This window comes from Salmo trutta, chromosome 1 (assembly GCF_901001165.1).
Source record: "Salmo trutta chromosome 1, fSalTru1.1, whole genome shotgun sequence".
NCBI lineage: Eukaryota > Metazoa > Chordata > Actinopteri > Salmoniformes > Salmonidae > Salmo > Salmo trutta.
Window position 1 is genome coordinate 41,242,470 of NC_042957.1, and position 22,638 is coordinate 41,265,107.

At 41.7% G+C, this 22,638-nt stretch overlaps 1 protein-coding gene and 1 non-coding gene across 2 annotated transcripts in view; one reads left to right on the top strand and one right to left on the bottom strand.

Moving 5' to 3' along the window:
- Nucleotides 1–13,857: 13,857 nt before the first annotated feature.
- dusp10 (dual specificity phosphatase 10) overlaps nt 13,858–22,638 on the bottom strand; it is a 29,570-nt gene continuing 20,789 nt past the window's right edge. The window contains exons 3-4 of the mRNA XM_029756337.1: nt 20,184–20,570; nt 13,858–18,367 (exon numbers count right to left, since the gene is read on the bottom strand). Coding sequence (XP_029612197.1) covers nt 18,102–18,367; nt 20,184–20,570 — 653 coding nt within the window. The 3' untranslated portion in view covers nt 13,858–18,101. The remainder of the gene's footprint in view (nt 18,368–20,183; nt 20,571–22,638) is intronic.
- On the top strand, nt 19,797–19,851 carry LOC115147402 (U7 small nuclear RNA). Its single transcript, XR_003866326.1, has one exon. It is a non-coding gene; the product is annotated as a U7 small nuclear RNA (small nuclear RNA).

Sequence of the window (22,638 nt, forward strand, 5' to 3'; positions counted from 1 at the left end):
GCATCATTATTATGATGAGGTGATCTGTTTTATCATATAATAATATATGCCTTTTATCCAAAGCGACTTACAGTAGTGCGTGCATCCATTTTCGTACCCGCAAAACATCAGTCTCAACGTCAACAGTGAAGAGGCGACTCCGGGATGCTGGCCTTCTAGGCAGAGTTCCTCTGTCCAGTGTCTGTGTTATTTTGCCCATCTTAATCTTTTCTTTATTGGCCAGTCTGAGATATGGCTTTTTCTTTGCAACTCCGCCTTGAAGGCCAGCATCCTGGAGTCACCTCTTCACTGTTGACGTTGAGACTGGTGTTTTGCGGGTACTATTTAATGAAGCTGCCAGGTGAGGACTTGTCAGGCGTCTGTTTCTCAAACTAGGCACTCTAATGTACTTGTCCTCTTGCTCAGTTGTGCACCCACAAACGCTGATTCTCCAGATACTCAACTAGTCTAAAGAAGGCCAGTTTTATTGCTTCTTTAATCATCACCACAGTTTTAAGCTGTCCTAACATAACTGCAAAAGGGTTTTCTAATGATCAATTAGCCTTTTAAAGTGATAAACTTGGATTAGCTAACCCAACGTGCCATTGGAACACAGGAATGATGGTTGATGACAATAGGCCTCTGTACGCCTATGTAGATATTCCATACAAAATCTGCCGTTTCCAGCTACAATAGTAATTTACAACATTATCAATGTCTACACTGTATTTTTGATCATTTTGATGTTATTTTAATGGACCAAAAATGTGCTTTTCTTTTAAAAACAAGGACATTTTAATGTGTGTGTTTGCATGCTTAGTAAGACAGCTACATTGAGATATCCTATAATCGTGCTCAATGCCACTGGCCCCTCGCCTATCTGTCGGACTGGTCAGGGCACTGGGATGATTCTGTGTGTGTGGCTAATACACATCTAGACCCAGAGAGCCAACAGCACCATTTGTACCATACTACAATTAGAGATAAAAAAGATTACTTTGGCCTAGATTTTATCCGATGAAGTGTTAACCCGGCGATAGCCGACACCCGCATAGCTGGTGTTTCGGTGGTGTTGGAGGTGCAACTGTGTTAGAGCTGTAAAATCAGAGCGGCTAATTGTGCGGTCAATGTCATTATATCACAAATCAAATCAAATTTTATTGGTCGCATACACATATGTTCCTAGCTTCAACAGTGCAGTAATATCTAACGATACACAACAATACATACAAATCTAAAAAGTAAAAGAACAAAATTTATATAAATATGTACATACTTTTGGTCATGCAATGTATGTAAACACCTGCTCCTTGAACATCTCATTCCAAAATCATGAGCATTAATATGGAGCTGGTCCCCTCTTTGCTGCTATAACAGCCTCCACTCATCTTGGATGGCTTTCCACTAGATGTTGGAACATTGCAGCGGGGACTTGCTTTCATTCAGCCACAAGAGCATTAGTGAGGTCGGACTATGATGTTGGGCGATTAGGCCTGGCTCGGCGATCTAATTTATCCCAAAGGTGTTCGATGGAGTTGAGGTCAGGGTTCTGTGCAGGCCAGTCAAGTTCTTCCACACAGATCTCAACAAACCATTTCTGAATGGAACACGCTTTGTGCACGGGGGCTTTGTCATGCTGAAACAGGACAGGGCCTTCCCCAAACTGCTGCTACAAAGTTGGAAGCACAACATCGTTTAGAATGTCATTGTATGCTGTAACGTTAAGATTCCCCTTCACTGGAACTAAGGGGCCTAGCCTGAACCATGAAAAACAGACCCAGACCATTATTCCTCCTCCACCAAACTTAGGGCAGGTAGCGTTCTCCTGGCATCCGCCAAACCCAGAATCGTCTGTCGGACTGCCAGATGGTGAAGCGTGATTCATCACTCCAGAGAATGCGTTTCCACTGTTCCAGAGTCCAATGGCGGCGAGCTTTACACCACTCCAGCCGACGCTTGGCATTGCGCATGAAGCTCCTGATGTTCAGTTCTTGTGCTGACGTTGCTACCAGAGGCAGTTTGGAACTAGGCTGTGAGTGTTGTAACCGAGGACAGACGATTTGTATGCACTACGCGCTTCAGCACTCGGCGGTCCTGTTCTGTGAGCTTGTGTTCGCGGCTGAGCCGTTGTTGCTGAGCCGTTGTTGCTCCTAGACATTTCCACTTCAGAATAACAGCAATTATGGTTGACTGAGGCAGCTCTAGCAGAACAAAACTTGACAAACTGACTTGTTAGAAGGGTGGCATACCATGACAGTGCAAAGTTGAAAGTCACTGAGCGCACCAGTAAGGCCATTCTACTGCCAATGTTTGTCTATGGAGTTTGCATGGCAGTGTGCTCGATTTTATACACCTGTCAGCAACGGGTGTGGCTGAAATAGCCAAATCCACTCATTTGAAGGGGTGTCCACATACTTTTGTGTATATATAGTGTATGTGATGGGATATATAGACAACACGGACAGTTTATGGATTGAATAAGTAGTATATCTGAAGAATACATAGGACAGAATAGTTATGTGCAGTTGAAGTCGGAAGTTACATACACTTAGTTTGGAGTCATTAAAACTTGTTTTTCAACCACTCCACAAATGCCTTGTTAACAAACTATAGTTTTGGCAAGTCGGTCAAGACATATACTTTGTGCACAACACAAGTAAGTTTTCCAACACTTTCTTACAGACAGATTATTTCAATTATAATTCACTATATCACAATTCCAGTTGGTCAGAAGTTTAAATACACTAAATTGACTGTGCCTTGGAAAATTCAAGAAAAGGATGTCATGGCTTTAGAAGCTTCTGATAGGCTAATTGATGACATTTGAGTAAATTGGAGGTGTACCTGTGGATGTACTTCAAGGCCTACCTTCAAACTCAGTGCCTCTTTGCTTGACATCATGGGAAAATCAAAAGAAATCATCCAAGTCAAATATTTGTAGACCTCCACAAGTTTGGTTCATCCTTGGGAGAAATTTTTGACCCAAGTTAAAGGTAATGCTACCGAATACTAATTGAGTGTATGTAAACTTCTGACCCACTGTGAATGTGATGAAATAAATAAAGGCTGAAATAAATCATTCTCTATTACTATTCTTCAAATGAAGTGGTGATCCTAACTGACAGGAAATTTTACTAGGATTAAATGTCAGGAATTGTGAAAAACTGAGTTTAAATGTAATTGGCTAAGGTATATGTTTTATTTTACCAGGTAAGTTAACTGAGAACACATTCTCATTTACAGCAACAACCTGAGGAATAGTTTCAGGGGAGAGGAGGGGGACGAATTAACCAATTGTAAGCTGGGGATGATTAGGTCGCCAGATTGGGAATTTAGCCAGGACACCAGGGTTAACACCCCTACTCTTACAATAAGTGCAATGGGATCTTTAATGACCTCAGAGAGTCAGGACACCTGTTTAACATCCCATCCAAAAGACAGTGTCCCCAATCACTGCCCTGGGATATTTTTTAGACCAGAGGAAAGAGTGCCTCCTACTGGCCCTGCAACACCACTTCCAGCAGCATCTGGTCTCCCATCCAGAGACTGACCAGGACCAACCCTGCTTAGCTTCAGAAGCAAGCCAGCAGTGAGATGCAGGGTGGTATGCTGCTATGTAAATTTCTGACTTCAACTGTATATGTACAGCAATAGTTAAATAGGATAGACCTTGACTAGAATACAATATATACATATGAAGTGAATTAAACAGTATGTAAAAAATATTTAAGTGACCAGTGTTCCATGACTATGTACATAGGGCAGCAGTCTCAAAGGTGCATGTTAGAGTAACCGGTGGTAGCCGGCTAGTGACAGTGACTAAAGTTCATGGCAGGGTATCGGCTGACGGTGAATATTTAACAGTCTGATTGCCTTGAGATAGAGGCTGTTTTTCAGTCTTTCAGTCCCAGCTTTGATACAACTGTACTGACCTCACCTTCTGGATAGTACCGGGGTGAAAAGGCCGTGGCTGAGGTCCTTGATGATTTTCTTGGCCTTCCTGTGACACCGGGTGCTGTAGATGTCCTGGAGGGCAGCCAGTGTGCCATCGGTGATGCATTGGGCAGACTGCACCACGGTCTGGAGAGCCCTGCAGTTGTGTTCGGTGATACAACCCGACAGGATGCTCAGAATGGTGCATCAGTAGAATTTAGTGAGGGTCTTAGGGGCCAAGACACATGTATTCAGCCTCCTGAGATTCAAGAGTGGCTGTTGCACCTTCTTCACTACACCGTCTGTGTGGGTGGACCATTTCAGCTTGTCAGTGATGTGTATGCCGAGGAACTTTTCCACTGTGGCCCTGTCGATGTGGAAGGGGGCTTGCTCTCTCTGCTTTCTCCTGAAGTACAAAATCAGCTCCTTCGTTTTGTAGTTGTTGTGGGAGAGGTTATTTTCCCTGCATCACTCCACCAGGGCCCTCACCTCCTCCCTGTAGGCTGTCTCATCGTTGTTGGTAATCAGGCCTACCACTGTTGTGTTGTCTGCAGACTTGATTATTGAGTTGGAGATGTGCATACAGGGAGTACAGGAGGGGGCTGAGGACGCACCCTTGTGAGGCCCCTGTTTTGAGGATCAGCGTAGTGGAGGTGTTGTTGCCTACCTTCACCACCTAGGGGCGGCCGGTCCGGTAAGCCAGGACCACCCAGTTGCACAGGGTGGGGTTCAGACCCAGTGTCCCGAGCTTAATGATGAGGGTACTATGGTGTTGAAGGCTGAGCTGTAGTCAATGAAGAGCATTCTTACATAGGTATTCCTCTTGTCCAGATGGGATAGGGCAGTGTGCAGTGCGATGGCGATTGCGTAATCTGTGGAGGTGATAGGATTTTTAACTCAATGCACTTCATGATGAGAGAAGTGAGTGCTACGGGCGATAGTCATTTAGTTCAGTTACCTTTGCATTCTTGGGTACAGGAACAATGGTGGACATGTTGAAACAAGTGGGGACAACAGACTGGGATAAGGAGAGATTGAATATGGCTGTAAACACTCCAGTCAGCTGGTCTGCGTATGCTCTGACGACGCGGCAAGGTATGCCGTCTGGACCAGCAGCCTTGCGAGGGTTAACACGCTAAAATGTCTTACTCACGTTGGCCACAGAGAACGTGAGCTCATAGTCCACTCACTCATGTTAGAAGTTCAGAATGAGAAAGTGTAGGCTATATAGAAGAACGAGAAAGTAAAGGCTATTTAGAAATAATCACACTCAAACTGAAAATCATCAAATTAAGTAATAGGGATTCATATCAGCTTAATCAAGGTGTAGATTACAACATACATTCCAGTGTTCGAATTTGTAACAAGGCTGCATGGAATTATTACTAATGCGACTCGGAGCATCCAATGGCAATGTCCGCAACAGGTATAACGCCCTGGAGACGCTTGATGATTTGACAGCTCCAACACAGTTACACCTCCAACATCACCTAAATAAAAACAATTAACTTCTATGCAGTTGTCGGTTATCACAGGTTAAGGCAGGACTGATTGAATCTAGCCCCTAGGTCTGACAACATTTGTAAAACATATTGTCACCTTCAAACCTCTATGGGATCAGTGTCCCTCTGCCGGGACGGTTGAGCTAACGTGCGCTAATGTGATTAGCATGATGTTGTAAGTAACAAGAACATTTCCCAGGACATAGACATGTCTTATATGGGCAGAAAGCTTAAATTCTTGTTTATCTAACTGCACTGTCCAATTTACAGTAGCTATTACAGTGAAAAAATTCCATGCTATTGGTTCAGGAGAGTGAACAACAACAAAAAACTTTTATCACGGCAACTGGTTTGATACATTCACCTCTGAAGGTAAATAATGTACTTACATTCAGTAATCTTGCTCTAATTTGTCATCCTGAGGGTCCCAGAGATAAAATGTAGCATAGTTTTGGTTGATAAAATCAATTTTAAATTCAAATGTAGGAACTGGGTTCTAAAGTTTGAACCCCTGCTGTTTCTGTTTTGGCCAATTCGATAGACGTAAACATAACAGATAATCGATGAACCCATATGTCTTGAAAACTTGTCTCTTCCTCAAGTGTATGGCCTTAACTCTCATTGTCCTTCCCTGTCCTCCTCACTTCCACAGAGATGAATTTGTAGTTTGCATAGAGGAGTGGCCATGGAGCCCGTGTCATGCCTGAAGACCTGGCTGTAATTTCCTTGGTGGACCCATGTGAAATGGGCCAGGACCCTGCTCTCCTCTACTCATGTCTCTCTCGCGTCTCACTTTCTCTCTCTCTCCCTATCTCTCTCTCTCTCTCTCTCTCTCAATTCAATTTCAATTACATTTAAGGGCTTTATTGGCATGGGAAACATTTACATTGCCAAAGCAAGTTGAAATGGATAATAAGCTAAAGTGAAATAAACAACAGAAAATTAACAGTAAACATTACACTTCCAAAAGTTCCAAAAGAATAAAGACATTTCAAATGTCATATTATGTATATATACAAATCAAAGTCAAATCAAACTGTATTTACAAGCCCTTAACCAACAGTGCAGTTCAAGAAGAGTTAAGAAAATATTTACCAAAATAACTAAAGTAAAGAATTATAAAAAGTAACACAATAAAATAACAATAATGAGGCTATATACAGGGGGTACCGATACCGAGTCAGTGTGCGGGGGTACAGGTTAGTTGAGGTAATTTGTACATGTAGGTAGGGGTGAAGTGACAATGCATAGATAATATACAGTGATAACAATAATACAGTGTTGCAATGATGTGCAAGTAGTTAAAGTACAAAAAGGAAAATAAATACACATAAATATAGGTTGTATTTACAGTGCTGTTTTATCTTCACTGGTTGCCCTTTTCTTGTGGCAACAGGTAACAAATCTTGCTGCTGTGATTGTACACAAAATTGGATATGTTTTCGAATTCTAATTTTCTTTTTTCTTCTTTGGGGGGGGTGGATCAGCTTAATATTGCGGAAAGATTGTTGCTTCCATCAATGTAATGGTCTGCATCATTTCCAATCCCCCATATATTTTTGGGGTAAATATATATATCCATATACATACACGTACATACACATATATGTACACATATATCAATACACATACCTACAGTGAGGGAAAAAAGTATTTGATCCCCTGCTGATTTTGTAGGTTTGCCCACTGACAAAGAAATGATCAGTCTATAATTTTAATGGTAGGTTTATTTGAACAGTGAGAGACAGAATAACAGCAAAAAAATCCGAAGTGACTTGCATTTTAATGAGGGAAATAAGTATTGGACCCCCTCTCAATCAGAAAGATTTCTGGCTCCCAGGTGTCTTTTATACAGGTAACGAGCTGAGATTAGGAGCACACTCTTAAAGGGAGTGCTCCTAATCTCAGTTTGTTACCTGTATAAAAGACACCTGTCCACAGAAGCAATCAATCAGATTCCAAACTCTCCACCATGGCCAAGACCAAAGAGCTCTCCAAAGATGTCAGGGACAAGATTGTAGACCTACACAAGGCTGGAATGGGCTACAAGACCATCGCCAATCAGCTTGGTGAGAAGGTGACAACAGTTGGTGCAATTATTCGCAAATGGAGACACACAAAAGAACTGCCAATCTCCCTCGGCCTGGGGCTCCATACAAGATCTCACCTCGTGGAGTTGCAATGATCATGAGAACGGTGAGGAATCAGCCCAGAACTACACGGGAGGATCTTGTCAATGATCTCAAGGCAGCTGGGACCATAGTCACCAGGAAAACAATTGGTAACACACTATGCCGTGAAGGACTGAAATCCTGCAGCGCCCTCAAGGTCCCCCTGCTCAAGAAAGCACATATACATGCCCGTCTGAAGTTTGCCAATGAACATCTGAATGATTCAGAGAACAACTGGGTGAAAGTGTTGTGGTCAGATGAGACCAAAATGGAGCTCTTTGGCATCAACTCAACTCGCTGTGTTTGGAGGAGGAGGAATGCTGCCTATGACCCCAAGAAGACCATCCCCACCATCAAACATGGAGGTGGAAACATTATGCTTTGGGGGTGTTTTTCTGCTAAGGGGACAGGACAACTTCACCACATCAAAGGGATGATGGACGGGGCCATGTACCGTCAAATCTTGGGTGAGAACCTCCTTCCCTCAGCCAGGGCATTGAAAATGGGTCGTGGATGGGTATTCCAGCATGACAATGACCCAAAACACACGGCCAAAGCAACAAAGGAGTGGCTCAAGAAGAAGCACATTAAGGTCCTGGAGTGGCCTAGCCAGTCTCCAGACCTTAATCGCATAGAAAATCTGTGGAGGGAGCTGAAGGTTGAAGTTGCCAAACGTCAGCCTCGAAACCTTAATGACTTGGAGAAGATCTGCAAAGAGGAGTGGGACAAAATCCCTCCTGAGATGTGTGCAAACCTGATTGCCAACTACAAGAAACGTCTGACCTCTGTGATTGCCAACAAGGGTTTTGCCACCAAGTACTAAGTCATGTTTTGCAGTGGGGTCAAATACTTATTTCCCTCATTAAAATGCAAATCATTTTCTAACATTTTTGACATGCGTTTTTCTGGATTTTTTTTCCACTGGTCTAATGTCTAACATTTATTTGGGCTGCAATTTCTGGGGCTGGTACAGTAACTCTAATGAACTTATGGTCTGGGTCTCTGGGATTTTCATTCTTGTGGCGGTCCTCATGAGAGCCAATTTCATCATAACGCTTGATGTTTTTTGCGACTGTACTTGAAGAAGCTTTCAAAGTTCTTGACATTTTCTGTATTGACTGACCATCATGTATTAAAGTAGTGATGGACTGTCATTTCTCTTTGCTTATTTGAGCTGTTCTTGCCATAATATGGACTTGGTCTTTTACCAAATAGGGCTATCTTCTCTATACCACCCTTACCTTGTCACAACACAACTGATTGGCTCAAACGCATTAAGAAGGAAAGAAATTCCACAAATTCACTTTTAAGAAGGCACACCTGTTAATTGAAATGCATTGCAGTTGACATTGCAATCCAGGTACATAAAGCTCTTAGAGATTTACCCAGATAGACTCATAGCTGTAATCGCTACCAAAGGTGATTATAACATGTATTTACTCAGTGGGTTGAATACTTATGTAATCAAGATATGTTAGTGTTTATATTATAGTTATTTTTACAATTGTTCAATTGTTTTGTCTAGATCGTTGGCAAAAAACCCCAAATCAATATATTTTCATCACACCTTGTAAGACAACAAAATGTGGAAACAGTAAAGTGGTGTGAATACTTTCTGAAGGCACTGTACAACATGAAATAACCAAAAACATACCAAAAACAAACAAAAGCATTTTTTATTTTTTATTTGTTAAAATAACAGCAAATTGGTCATAAATACAGTGTAGACATTGTTAACCTGTTGGGGATGGGGGCAGTATTTGCACGGCCGGATAAAAAACGTACCCGATTTAATCTGGTTACTACTGCTGCCCAGTAACTAGAATATGCATATAATTGTTTGATTTGGATAGAAAACACCCTAAAGTTTCTAAAACTATTTGAATGGTGTCTGTGAGTATAACAGAACTCATATGGCAGGCCAATACCTTAGAAGATTCCAAACAGGAAGCGCTCTCTCTGACTATTTCTTGGCCTTCTTGATCATCTCTAACCAAAACAGGGGATCTCTGGCATAACGTGACATTTTCTAACGCTCCCATAGGCTCTCAGAAGGCGGCAGAACGGTGAATGATGCCTTTGCAGGCCCAGGCTGAAAAACAGTAGCGCATTTGGATAGTGGTCGATCTGAGAACAATGAGACTGGGGCGCATGCACGAGGGGACTCCATGTTTTTATTTTTTCATCTTTGAACGAAAACAGGGTTTCCCGGTCGGAATATTATCGCTTTTTTACGAGAAAAATTGCATAAAAATTGATTTTAAACAGCGTTTGACATACTTCGAAGTACGGTAATGGAATATTTTGACATTTTTTGTCACAAAACACGTCGGGCACGTCACCCGTCTTTACCCTTCGGATAGTGTCTTGAACGCACAACAAAACGCCGCTATTTGGATATAACTATGGATTATTTGGAACCAAACCAACATTTGTTATTGAAGTAGAAGTCCTGGGAGTGCATTCTGACAAAGAACAGCAAAGGTAATCAAATTTTTCTAATAGTAATTCTGAGTTTGGTGAGTACCACACTTGGTGGGTGTCAAAATAGCTAGCCTGTGATGGCCGGGCTATCTACTCAGAATATTGCAAAATGTGCTTTCACCGAAAAGGTATTTTAAAATCGGACATAGCGATTGCATAAAGGAGTTCTGTATGTATAATTCTTAAAATAATTGTTATGTTTTTTGTGAACGTTTATCGTGAGTAATTTTGTAAATTCACCGGAAGTGTTCAGTGGGAATGCTAGTCACATGCTAGTCACATGCTAATGTAAAAAGCTGGTTTTTGATATAAATATGAACTTGATTGAACAAAACATGCATGTATTGCAAACATAATGTCCTAGGAGTGTCATCTGATGAAGATCATCAAAGGTTAGTGCTGCATTTAGCTGTGGTTTTGGTTTTTGTGACATTATATGCTAGCTTGAAAAATGGGTGTCTGATTATTTCTGGCTGGGTACTCTGCTGACATAATCTAATGTTTTGCTTTCGTTGGAAAGCCTTTTTGAAATCCGACAGTGTGGTTAGATTAACGAGAGTCTTATCTTTAAAATGGTGTAAAATAGTCATATGTTTGAGAAATTGAAGTAATAGCATTTCTAAGGTATTTGAATAACGCGCCACAGGATTCCACTGGCTGTTACGTAGGTGGGACGATTTCGTCCCGCCGACCCTAGAGAGGTTAAGGGAATTAACTGGAATGGTCTCTTGTCCTATACAGACGTGGAAGCTGATAGTCAGGTTTTTCTATCCACAATCCAGACTACAATAAATGGTTTCCTAAAGAAAATCAAATCCAAACCTGGCCAAAAAAGCACTCTTCCTTGGCTAAATGGAGAAATCTGGAAATTGATGAAAGAACAAGATGATGCTCTAAAAATAGCCCTAAGATCCAAATTAGAGCATGACAGACGTAGGTTTACCATGTTGAGAAATAAGGTGATGAAAGAAATCAGACAGGCCAAGGCAAACTTTTTTATTAACATAATTGGTGAAGCAAGCGTCCCACCTAGCCCATAGAGGTTAATGTTGTAAATGACTATTGTAGCTGGAAACGGCAGATTTTTAATGGAATATCTACATAGGCGTACAGAGGCCCATTATCAGCAATGTGTTCCAATTGAGTGTTGTGTTTGCTAATCCAAGTTTATCATTTTAAAAGGCTAATTGATCATTAGAAAACCCTTTTGCAATTATGTTAGCACAGCTGAAAACTGTTGTGCTGATAAAAGAATCAAGAAAACTGGCCTTCTTTAGACTAGTTGAGTATCTGGAGAATCAGCATTTGTGGGTTCGATTAAAGGCACAAAATGGTCAGAAACGAAGAACTTTCTTCTGAATCTCGACAGTCTATTCTTGTTCTGAGAAATGAAGGTTATTCCATGCGAGAAATTGCCAAGAAACTGAAGATCTCGTACAACTCTGTGAACTACTCCTTTCACAGAACAACGCAAACTGGCTCTAACCAGAATAGAAAGAGGAGTGGGAGGCCCCGGTGCACAACTGAGCAAGAGGACAAGTACATTACATTGTCTCGTTTGAGAAACAGATGCGTCACAAGTCCTCATCTGGCAGCTTCATTAAATAGTACCCACAAAACACCAGTCTCAATGTCAACAGTGAAGAGTCCAAATTGGATATTTTTGGTTCCAACCCCCGTGTCTTTGTGAGATGCGGTGTGGGTGAACAGATGATCTCCGCATGTGTATTTCCCAAGGTAAATAATGGAGGAGGAGATGTTATGGTGTGGGGGTGCTTTGCTGGTGTCACGGTTGTCGTTGGTAATGGAGGACCAAAACGCAGCAGGTATCTGTAAGCTCATCTTGACGTTTATTAACTCAGAATGAACGTACAAAAATAACAAACAAGAGAACGAACGCTCAACAAACAGTCTGGCAAGGCACAAGGCTAAACACAGAACAATCTCTCCTTCTTGTTAAAATAGCCCTGGAGGTGTGTTGGGACAAACACACCCAACTAATATAGGACTTCCAATCAAAGGCAACACCACACAGCTGCCTTCAATTGGAAGTCCACCCCAATTAACTCAACATAGAAACAGACTACCTAGACTAAACATAGAATACATGAATCTCAAACAGTGTCCAAATACCCCCGGAATACTAAATCAAATGCCCTTACTGCAAAAACACCACCCTGAACCACATAAAACAAATACCCTCTGCCACGTCCTGACCAAACTACAATAACAATTAACCCTTATACTGGCCAGGACGTGACAGCTGGTGACACACTGTCTGTGATTTATTTCGAATTCAAGGCACACTTAACCAGCATGGCTACCACAGCACTCTGCAGCGATACGCCATCCCATCTGGTTTTGGCTTAGTGGGACTATCATATGTTTTTCATCAGGACAATGACCCAACACACCTCCAGGGCTATTTTAACAAGAAGGAGAGTGATGGAGTGCTGCATCAGATAACCTGGCCTCCACAATCCAGTTCTCAGTTATCTCATCAGGCCATAGTATAAAAATGTTGAAGGATTCTAGTTTTTAGGGAGCATAGTTTAGCTTTGGCAAGCAGCACCTTAGAGAGCAGTTGCAGTATTTGTGTTACAGTATTTTATCCAGGCTTGAAGGGATATCGTGCGAGTAGGTTGATTTCATCCCTCCTATGACACAGGAAACTGTTTTGACAATTACCAGTGCAGCAGGGCTCAAACTGAAACATCCTCCCTGGTTTATTTCTGAGTCCTCTGGCTGGGAGGCAGCAGAGTGTATACAACTGTGTGTGTACGTCACAGGAGGCTGCTGAGGGGACAACTCTTAATAATGGCTGGAATGCAGTAAATGGAACACAGAAACCATGTGTTTGATGGGTTTAATGCTATTCCTTTGATCACGTTTCAACCATTACTATCAGCCCCTCCTCCCCAATTAAGGTGCCACCGTCCGCCTATTGTGTATGTAGCTATGTGTGTTTGAGTGTGTGTGTGGGCGCACGTGCATGTGTTTGTTTGTGTGTGTGTGAGTGTGTGTATAGTATGTGAGTGTGTGTGTGTATATGCCTATTTACAGTACGCAAGTGTACAGAATGTATGTGTGTGTGTTTATATTGTGTGTGTGTGTCCAAGAGATAGGCCATCCTCTTGGGCCCAGAGCTGGGAGAGCCTACCTTTCCTAATACGTCCATGAAGCGTAGCCAGGGCCGGGGAGTGGGGAGCAGGGAGGGAGTGGCGTGCATGCAGCAGCGCTAAGATCAGGGCTATTCTGGTGCCGCCGGCCTGCCCAGTGCTGAAAGGAAAGGATTAATGAGGCAGGGCCGCTCATCACTCGTAATTAGAAACAACACTAAAAACTATTTCTGGGCCTGTTCCTATGGAGGGAACTTGACCCGTTCTGTGTTAATCAAACCCCTCTATTCCCCCTAGCCATGCAGCAGTGGATTCCTGCAGGGTTGGAGTAAATATAGGCCCATAAGTCCTGCAGCTATGTGACACAAGGTTCAATGGACGAGTGCAAATAATTCACAACTCTGCTTCGGTGCAGCGGCGACGTGACTTTTCGCATTTCAGTAGGCTGGGATAACTGGGAATAGTGCCACTCTTTATGGACTGTGTGGTAGTGTTACACTGTGGTGAAACTGTTGTTGTTATTGTTGTTGCTGGGTTATAATGTACATAACAATAAAATATTTACCCAAAATGTGTGTGCTTGCAGTCAATGCAACCAGGAAATGGAATCAAAAGGAAGAAAACACGTAAACATTTTTACAGACACAAAAACACACGCAACCCCAGATAAAACTTTTAGCCTCGGTTTATTTTAAACCTTACAAGTAGGGAAGGATTACAAAATGACAGCGCTTAAACCACAACTGTTTAAGAATAGAGAGGAGGAGAGGTTTACAGTCATAGATCCGTCATAGGGGGGAATATTAAGCAGGTCATGCAAAAAGGTGTTGTCTGGGAGAAGGCCTCCATTATAATAGCACCCTTTGTGAAAAAATAAAATCCAGCTGTCCATCCATAGGTCAGTGCAAAAATAGTAATGGATATAAATGTATGCATAGAAAAGTTGTGAATATAGAGTATATGCTTTAACTCTGGATAAGAGCGTCTGCTAAATGACTTAAATGTAAATGTAAATGTGGAACTATAGACACACTCACTGTTAAAGTACATACACTTGTATAGTGACCCCCTGTTCTCCCCAGAGTCTCCGAGCCCAAAGCAGAAACTCTTAAACAGGTCTAACCATAAACAGTCCCAAATCAAATATGACAGTTTTATATGGTTCTAATACAGAGGTGTCTTTCCAAATAAAAGCCATACACCGGAATCCCTTTCAGGGAGCTGTCACTCAAAACCGCCTTAGCGAGAGACACAAAAGTTGCCTCCCAAATGGCTACCTATTCTCTATTTAATGCACTACTTTCGACAAGTCTAATCAAAAGAAGTGCACTATGTAGGGCATGGGTAGGCAAATAGATTCAGCCGCGGCCTGATTTTTGTCAGAGCGGATGGTCGGGGGGCCAGAACATAATTTGAATAATTTGTAAACTGCAAATTGACCACAGCTAAACCCAAAAAGAGATTGCATTTGAAAAGAACAATAGTTTAACATATTGATTACATTGGGATACGATTTTTCAATTTGTGGGAATACTTGGGAACAGATGTCCTAAAGTAAACACATTTTAGCTGAATTCCTGGTCATTTTAGTCTTTTTTAACAAGAAACTAAAATCCCCCAAATCGCTGATATTGGGTGCCATTTGGAACGAGGCATAAAAGCTCGACATCCACAGTCATCGAGCAAAATTTGACAGACAGTAGAGAGTTATGAGCGTCTCTCATGAACCGTTTGTTTTCCAACCAGAGAAGAAGAATGTACAACAGTTACATTTATCAATCAAATACAAGACTGTAATTACAAATGAAAAGCAAAGATGTGCCGATAGGGAACAGATTTAGGAACCAGTGGAAGAGAAATGGGGGTTTATATTTTTTACTTAATTGGTTCAGATGTGTACTTTTTTTGCAGACGGTTATCATTTCATATACTGTAAATGTATAAGCTACAAACGTGTGGTAAACTTTTGAAGACCTGTCATATCCACGTACAGTGTTTTTATAGCACCAATTTACACCAATGTACTGTAAATGATCATAGCAACTGAAGACAGGAAGAATAGGTGAGAATTCAAAAAATATCATTTATTACCCCTATACGTACATATTTTGTGGATAGATAAATGCTTTGTACTCTCTTTAGCTGTGCAATCTCCTAAAGAGCACCTCAATTTGCTTACTTTGTCTTGTAGTCTCCCTCAACTCTCAAATGTTTTCTTGAGAGGACTATACGATGAATAATCATGAGGTTTGGGGTGCAGCAGTAGCAACAGTATGTATATAATCTATATGCAAAGTAACTTCAGTTCAAACCCCAAAGACACTGCCACACAAATATTATGATTGCGTGTGCAAAGCATATTTAAGTATACTTTTCCTCATTTATTCAGACACTAGTATATGACTCCATGTTTTGTCTTTGTTTCTGGGTCATATTCATCAATCACTAAATCAGGGATGTCCCAAAAAAATTTGCCCGGGGATTTCTTCAATGAGATCCGGAGTGCCGCACTGAAAATGTGTTATATTTCCACGTCAAAAAAATGTGCATCTAAATTTGCATCTATCCAAAATTTGAATCTATCCATCGTTTTTTCTTCTTCAAATTTTCAATACTCCCTGACTGTCTAGTTTTAATTTTGGTGAATATTAGCGAGCTGGATACAGTCAAGAAACTGTATAAATGTAGGTCCATTCGAATTTCCACAGTTTTGATTTGGTTTTAGTCATTTTAAAGTATATTGAGTTATCCCGCCCAATTTTGGACCCCCTTGTGCGCCGGACCCCTTATCCAATGAAAACTCTAATTTCCATTTTCTGTTGCGAATATTTTGAAACATTGCATGCCTTATTGAATACGACCCTGTTTTGTCTTTCGTTGTATAATCTACCATTGTTTGAGTTGTCGCACTAACGCTAATGCTAACGCTAGTTGGGGCCAAAACTGAGCATCAATATAATTAGCAGCTAAGTGGCTACACATCGCCTTGTTTGAAACAGCATGCATTATGCAAGGAAACATTTCAGTGACTCGTCTTTGATGAGATTCAAAAGCTCAGCGCGGGGTCACACACACAACCATCATAACAGAATGTTCTGCTTCAGCACAGCCTGCGTGGAAGAGGCCTAGACTATAAGTTGCTCAGGATCTCAATTATCAGATTTAGCACCAGATCAAAGTCATTTTAAAATACACATTATCTAAAGGCCTAATAGCCCAAAGTGCCATAAAAACCAAAGCAGCACAGATTCCATTAGTGAAATTTGGTTTTAAAACAAATGCTGTGACAGGCTCTTTGAAGTGAAAATGTGTGCAAACTGCCTTAATATCCTTTTGAATGTATCACAGAGTTGACTGCTGCTGCTGAAGGTTTGGTTTGCATCCGCAGGCCGTGTAGTCGACCCCAGCCTGAACGGCTGCTTCTGTCTGCATGCGATGATGGCCTGTACTGTACAGTGCCGCAAAAAGATCCAGTGGAGAAAAGATAGGTGTTAGTTAAGGCATAGATAGAGGCACTAGTACTGAGCTTGGTGTTACACGAGGTGGCAGAACAAGAGCTCCCCGTTAGCTTAGCTTAGAGGCAGGACTGGGAGGTTTCAAAATATTAGAAAGGGGTTACAGTACCTTCCTTCTACGACAGTTCTGACTTTTAACCATGACCCTTGATACAATGTCTCATTTGATGCCAGAGGCCCAATTCAAGGTCATCTCAGAGCTGTGTTATTTTGTAATGTAGTAAATTATACTCGGTCACATTCAGAGACAGGGTAAATGTATTAACATACACTATAACTATACCAAAATATATCTGGAGAGGTTAGACACTACATTAAAAGAGGGACAAGTTAGAAGCGAGGGTAAATTATTTCAAAAGAAGCACAGAATAGTCCTCAAATCTACTTTACAACTGAAGTAATACTTAAAACAGGATAACCACCATTTTGTTTGAGGAGCAATATATCTGCTTTCAGTAAACTTGTGGTACAAAGCTCTTTATGGCAGTAAATGTATTACTAAAAACAAATGGTATGGTTGATGGTGATGGGCAATGGAAAAACTCAGTTGGAAAACAAAAAACGCAGACAACGTGAATGTTTTCATGTATAGTATTTTTGAAGAGTAAACAGAATGAAACAAATATACACACACAACTGAGACACTTCAAAAAAAATATAACTATTTTGTCAATCTAATTTGTGCCAAACGTAACAGCTCAATTGTATGTGCCAAAAAATACGGAATTGACAACAACAATAAAAAAAATAAAAGTTACTTCATGTCAAATCAGCAGCGAGCTGGAAATGTTTAATCGTCATTGAATACCCATATATACACATAATATCAAGCTCTCAGGCGCAGTCCACTCAGAAATTATTGCACAGTAAGCCACTTTGGGCTTGTCATGGTCACTCCCATAAACTCCTGTATAAAAATAGAACAAGAACATCAACACACCAAACAAGTCTTCATCTTTTCTGATAGGCACTGCCTTGGCCAGCTCGGCCCCAGCCTGCCTGCAACATTAACCATGAGCCACAGCACAGTGTGAGCCTGAAGAGTTCAGTTTCTCTAACTACTAAATTGCTCAGTCCCCACAGAACATGGTGTTTTTTTTCTCTCAAAATAGTTAATCTATTTTCCTTTCCTTTCATGTTTTTGCTCCTCCGTTGTCATGCACAGACAGCTTCCCACTGACTGTTTCTCTCCCCAACACTTCTGTTCCTCCGGGAAGCCGGCCAGTTCGGAACAGCTGGGATTTTTTGGCGTATCTCATCTCAAGAACTTTGGCACCCCTGTGACAGTCCCAAAAGAGCATGATTACGAGATTCTGAAATAAAGATTTCTCTCTCAGAATCAGCCTTTAAGAGTAGCCTGTTGGATGTCCTCCTAAAGCAGGAATGGCGGGTGTCCTCCTAAACCATGGTCTCCACCCCAATGAGCTTTGGCGTGAGGATGCGCGGCGTGACACCGTTGTTCAAGTCCTCCTCGAACTCAAGCAGCTGGCCCATGAAGTTAAGGTTGGGTGAGATGATGGGCCGCCGGGTCTTGACGAACTTGTAGGCATCTGTCATGGTCATCCAGGTGTGCTTCATCAGGTAGGCGATGACAATGGTGGCCGAGCGAGACACACCCGCCTGGCAGTGGATCAAGAGGCCCATCCCTGCTTGCTGTGCTTCCTCTGAAGAAAGGAAAGAGAGGAGCATTTTAGGAGACTTTTAGGAGCGTTTTAGTGCTAAAGCATATGAAACATTGTACAAAATAGACTTCAACAGAAACAGATAATAATTTTAGGCTCTTTAGAATAGAACTCATCATAGCAACATAAAACATGCAGTAGTACAAAATAGACTTCGACAACATCACATTAATGTTTTAGTTATGTAACTAATGTGTCATATTTTTCCCTGCAGTCCGCTCACTCAAAACCTACACTGTGCATACGTTATACTAACTGTAGAGCTAACAAATCCATAATTTCAAAAGTCCGACAACCTACACAGCCTCTGATCGATAAAAACAAGCCATTTGAATATGTATCAACCAAGCTAAATCACTGACTTACTCCAATCATAATATGACCTGAAAATAAATAATACAACTGAATCGATTCAATGAGATCCCACCACTGCCACCAACTGCAACCCCTGCCCTGCTCTGCCCTATTCACTGAGTCTACAATGCGTTATGCTCTTTCCATGACTAGACTGACCAGGTGAATCCAGGTGAAAGCTATGATCCCTTATTGATGTCACTTGTTAAATCCACTTCAATCAGTGTAGATGAAGGGGAGGACACAGGTTAAAGAAGGATTTTTAAGCCTTGAGAAAACTGAGACATGGATTGTGAGGGTGAATGGGCAAGACAAAATATTGAAGTGCCTTTGAACGGGGTATGGTAGTAGATGCCAGGTTTGAGTGTGTCAAGTACTGCAACCTTGCTGGGTTTTTCACGCTCAACAGTTTCCCGTGTGTATCAAGAATTGTTCACCACCCAAAGGACATCCATCCAACTTGACACAACTGTGGGAAGTATTGGAGTCAACATGTGCCAGCATCCCTGTGGAACGCTTTCAACACTTTGTAGAGTCCATGCCCCAAAGAATTGAGGCTGCTCTGATGGCAAAATGGGGTACAACTAAATATTAGGAAGGTGTTCCTAAATGTGTTGTAAACTTCTACTGTGCACCCACCCAAATAAGAAATACTACAGTTTACTATAGAATACTACAGTAAACTATAGCATATTTTAGAATACTATACATTAGTATCCCTCAATTATGTGTAGTACTTAGTATAGAATTTTGTAGTATAGTATAGAATACTACAGTATTATCCACACAAAAAACACTGTAGTAAATACAACAGAAATGTCCTCAAAAACACTATATATGTTTTACTATGGTAAATGCTACAGTATTTAATTTGCATATACCTTGCCAATTCCCCTCCCCCATATCCCAATTTGTGCTACCTGTAAGTGAAAAACCTACATGCCAAATATACTGTGTTCCCTACAGGTCATAGAAAAGAGTAGAGTACTAAACTCTCCGTTCAGAACCCAGTCCTTCCTTCCTTCCCGCCCGCCCGCCCGTCTGTCTGTCTGTTATGGAAAATTTGCTATTTTAGTATTTCTCCAGTAGATTTTCTCAAGGAGAAAGTCTCCACTTCTATGTCAAAGATAATAAAACAAAAACACTTTAGTAAATACGACAGTAATGTCCCCAAAAACACTACAGTAAATCCTAAAGTATAAAGACACTACAGTATACTTAAGTCCGCAAAAACACAACAGTAATTACTATAGTATATACAAACAAAAAATACTACAGTATTTATACTATATCAAACTATAAATACTACAGTATTCTACAGTAAAGTCAGCAAAAACAGTACAGTGAATACTATAGTATTCCTACCATTGTACACAATATAGTACTTGTTCATGTGGGCCAAGCCGCCATGCACTGACTAGTCTTGGAAAAATTTCCCACGTACCGATGAATTCAAAAGCCTCCTCAAAGTACTGGCGCAGGTTCTGCTTGTTGCTGTCGGTTGCGGGCAGCCGCTTGTAGCTGAAGAGACCCGTATCGTAATGGTAGAGCGGCAGGTGGGTGGTAACGTTAAGCACGAAGCTGATGTTATAGCGCTGTAGCGTGTGGGCGTCCTGCGCGTCATGCTCATTGCCCAAGTAGAGGAAGGGCAGAATTGGCGTCAGGTCGGCATTCTCGATGTCCGGCGTGGAGGGCAGGGACATGGAGTGAGGTAGCGCCCCCGTGTGGCCGGAGGCCCCACTGACGCCCATGCCGGCGTCCAGGCTCTCGTGGAGGTGGAGGGAGTGGTCACACAGGCGCTGGTGGTTCTGTCTAAAGGAGCTGAGGCCCCCTGGGTAAACAACAGACAAGATGAGTCAGCGAAACATAAATACACTTAAATGTGACAATAAACTTAACGCCTGCAGGTATAATCCTTTCTGTCAATGGCAGGTTACTACTGTCTTACAGGAACATGTCTGCTACGAAATATTACTGTATTAAACAATCAAAAACAATCCATGTCCATCCTGTTAGCAGTTGATGTTATTCTTCAATAACACAAACTCCAAAGCAAATCAGGGGCAGAAAAATTGGTTTATTTGAGAAGGACAAATCATAGATGTTACGCTGGGAGGTAGATTTTCAGTCTCCTCAGCTTTTCTCTACAGAACAAAGGAACAGGATGCCATTTATAACCCCCCACCCTAGCCTGGGGTTGACCAATCAGAAGTCCTTGCAGTACAACTGGGCCAATGGCCAAATAACAAGTATCCTGCTCCCGACTAAATGTACAGAACGTAGCACACGTAGCTCTGAGTTCAGGAGTGACATTCCACAGATTCTAAACAGATGTTGATCTGAAAACCAACTCCTATTTACATTGACAATTCCCTATTGACCATTAGTACTATATTTCGTTTTTAGTACTCTCATCCTCTCATCCTATACGTTGTGTATTTATCTTCAAAATATTCTTAGAATCCAATTGATGTATCTAACCTATTATTTGGTTGTTCTACCTTCTTTCTGGCCCATTTCTCCTCGTTTCTTCTTTGAAAAGTGGAGTTTTTCATATCAATGGAGTTTTTCATATCAATCTGATAGGGTGGCAAAATAGGTGACCAACTTATCATAACGTACACTTCTATAGCCTGAAGTCGAACACTGGGACACTCCAATCCCCCTTACTAACCCAACCATTCAAACCATATAATTTGTTTGCCATTTGAATTGGATATCACATCAGCTTGAAGGGAAGGCTTTGCACTTCATTTGTTTCTGTCTCTCAATCACCTACGGTCCTGGAGGTAATGTCCTATTTCCTTCATCATTTAGAGAGTGAGAGAAACATAAAACACGGCCCCAAGGCAATCCACACAGCATTCCCATTTTTTACCTCTGAAAAATAGCTATCATCAATCTCCTCAGAGCCAAAGATGATGGCCAAATAAAGTTTATAAATGTTGAACATTTGTCTTTCTGGACATCTGCACTCCTTCAAATAAAACCGTGTAACATTGACACAACATTAACATAACGTTAATACACACAGGGCATGACGCCATCGGCACCCTGCCTCCCTCCAGAGCGGAGGAGGGTTAGGCGGAGGAGGGGGTGTTGCATAGGGGCCTGACACAGAGTATCAGTATCAGTTAACAAAAGCTAACATCATGCTAAGTGAGTTCATGGTATGGCCTCACCGGCTTCGCCCTAGAAATGGGGCAGGTGAGGATCTCCTATCAACTTTCAACTAGGGAGGATGTTGTCTATCATAAGAGGGTCATAAAATGAGTCTAACTGATAGGGCCACACTAAACAAACAAATTAAAATGCTATGTTTCTCAAATAACGCTTTTTCATCACTCTCTCACGCAAGTATTCCAAGATGGCGTAGCAGTCAGATGTCTTTGTCCTTGTCTTGTCATGTCCTGTGTATAGATCTTTTTATATATATTTTTCTTCACATATATTTATTTTTCTTAATCTCAACTTCAACATACTCTCCTGCAATCCGCCTCACCCAATGTGGTACGAATCTCCTATTTTCTTTACTTTTGAACCGGAACCCCCAACAGAAGCTAGCCAACTAACTAGCTACTAGCTAGTAGTCAGCGGTCATCAGCTAACCTATAGCCCGGACAACTCTTGCCAGTATGCACAGCGCGACTCAAACCAGAACAAATTGGACGTATTTTTCTCCATATCTCCGGATTCCTACTGCAAGTTCTGAACCTTTTCACCTGGATCATCGCAGCTAGTAAGCTGCTATCCGAGTGGCCACTCCTGGCTAACGTCTCTGTCCCGAAGCAAGAACCAATTAGCCTGGAGCTAGCCTTTGCTAGGCCCATCTCCCCCGGCTAGCCGAAGAGGTCCATCAGCCACTCCTTGGGCTACAATACCTATTTTGCCAATTGGCC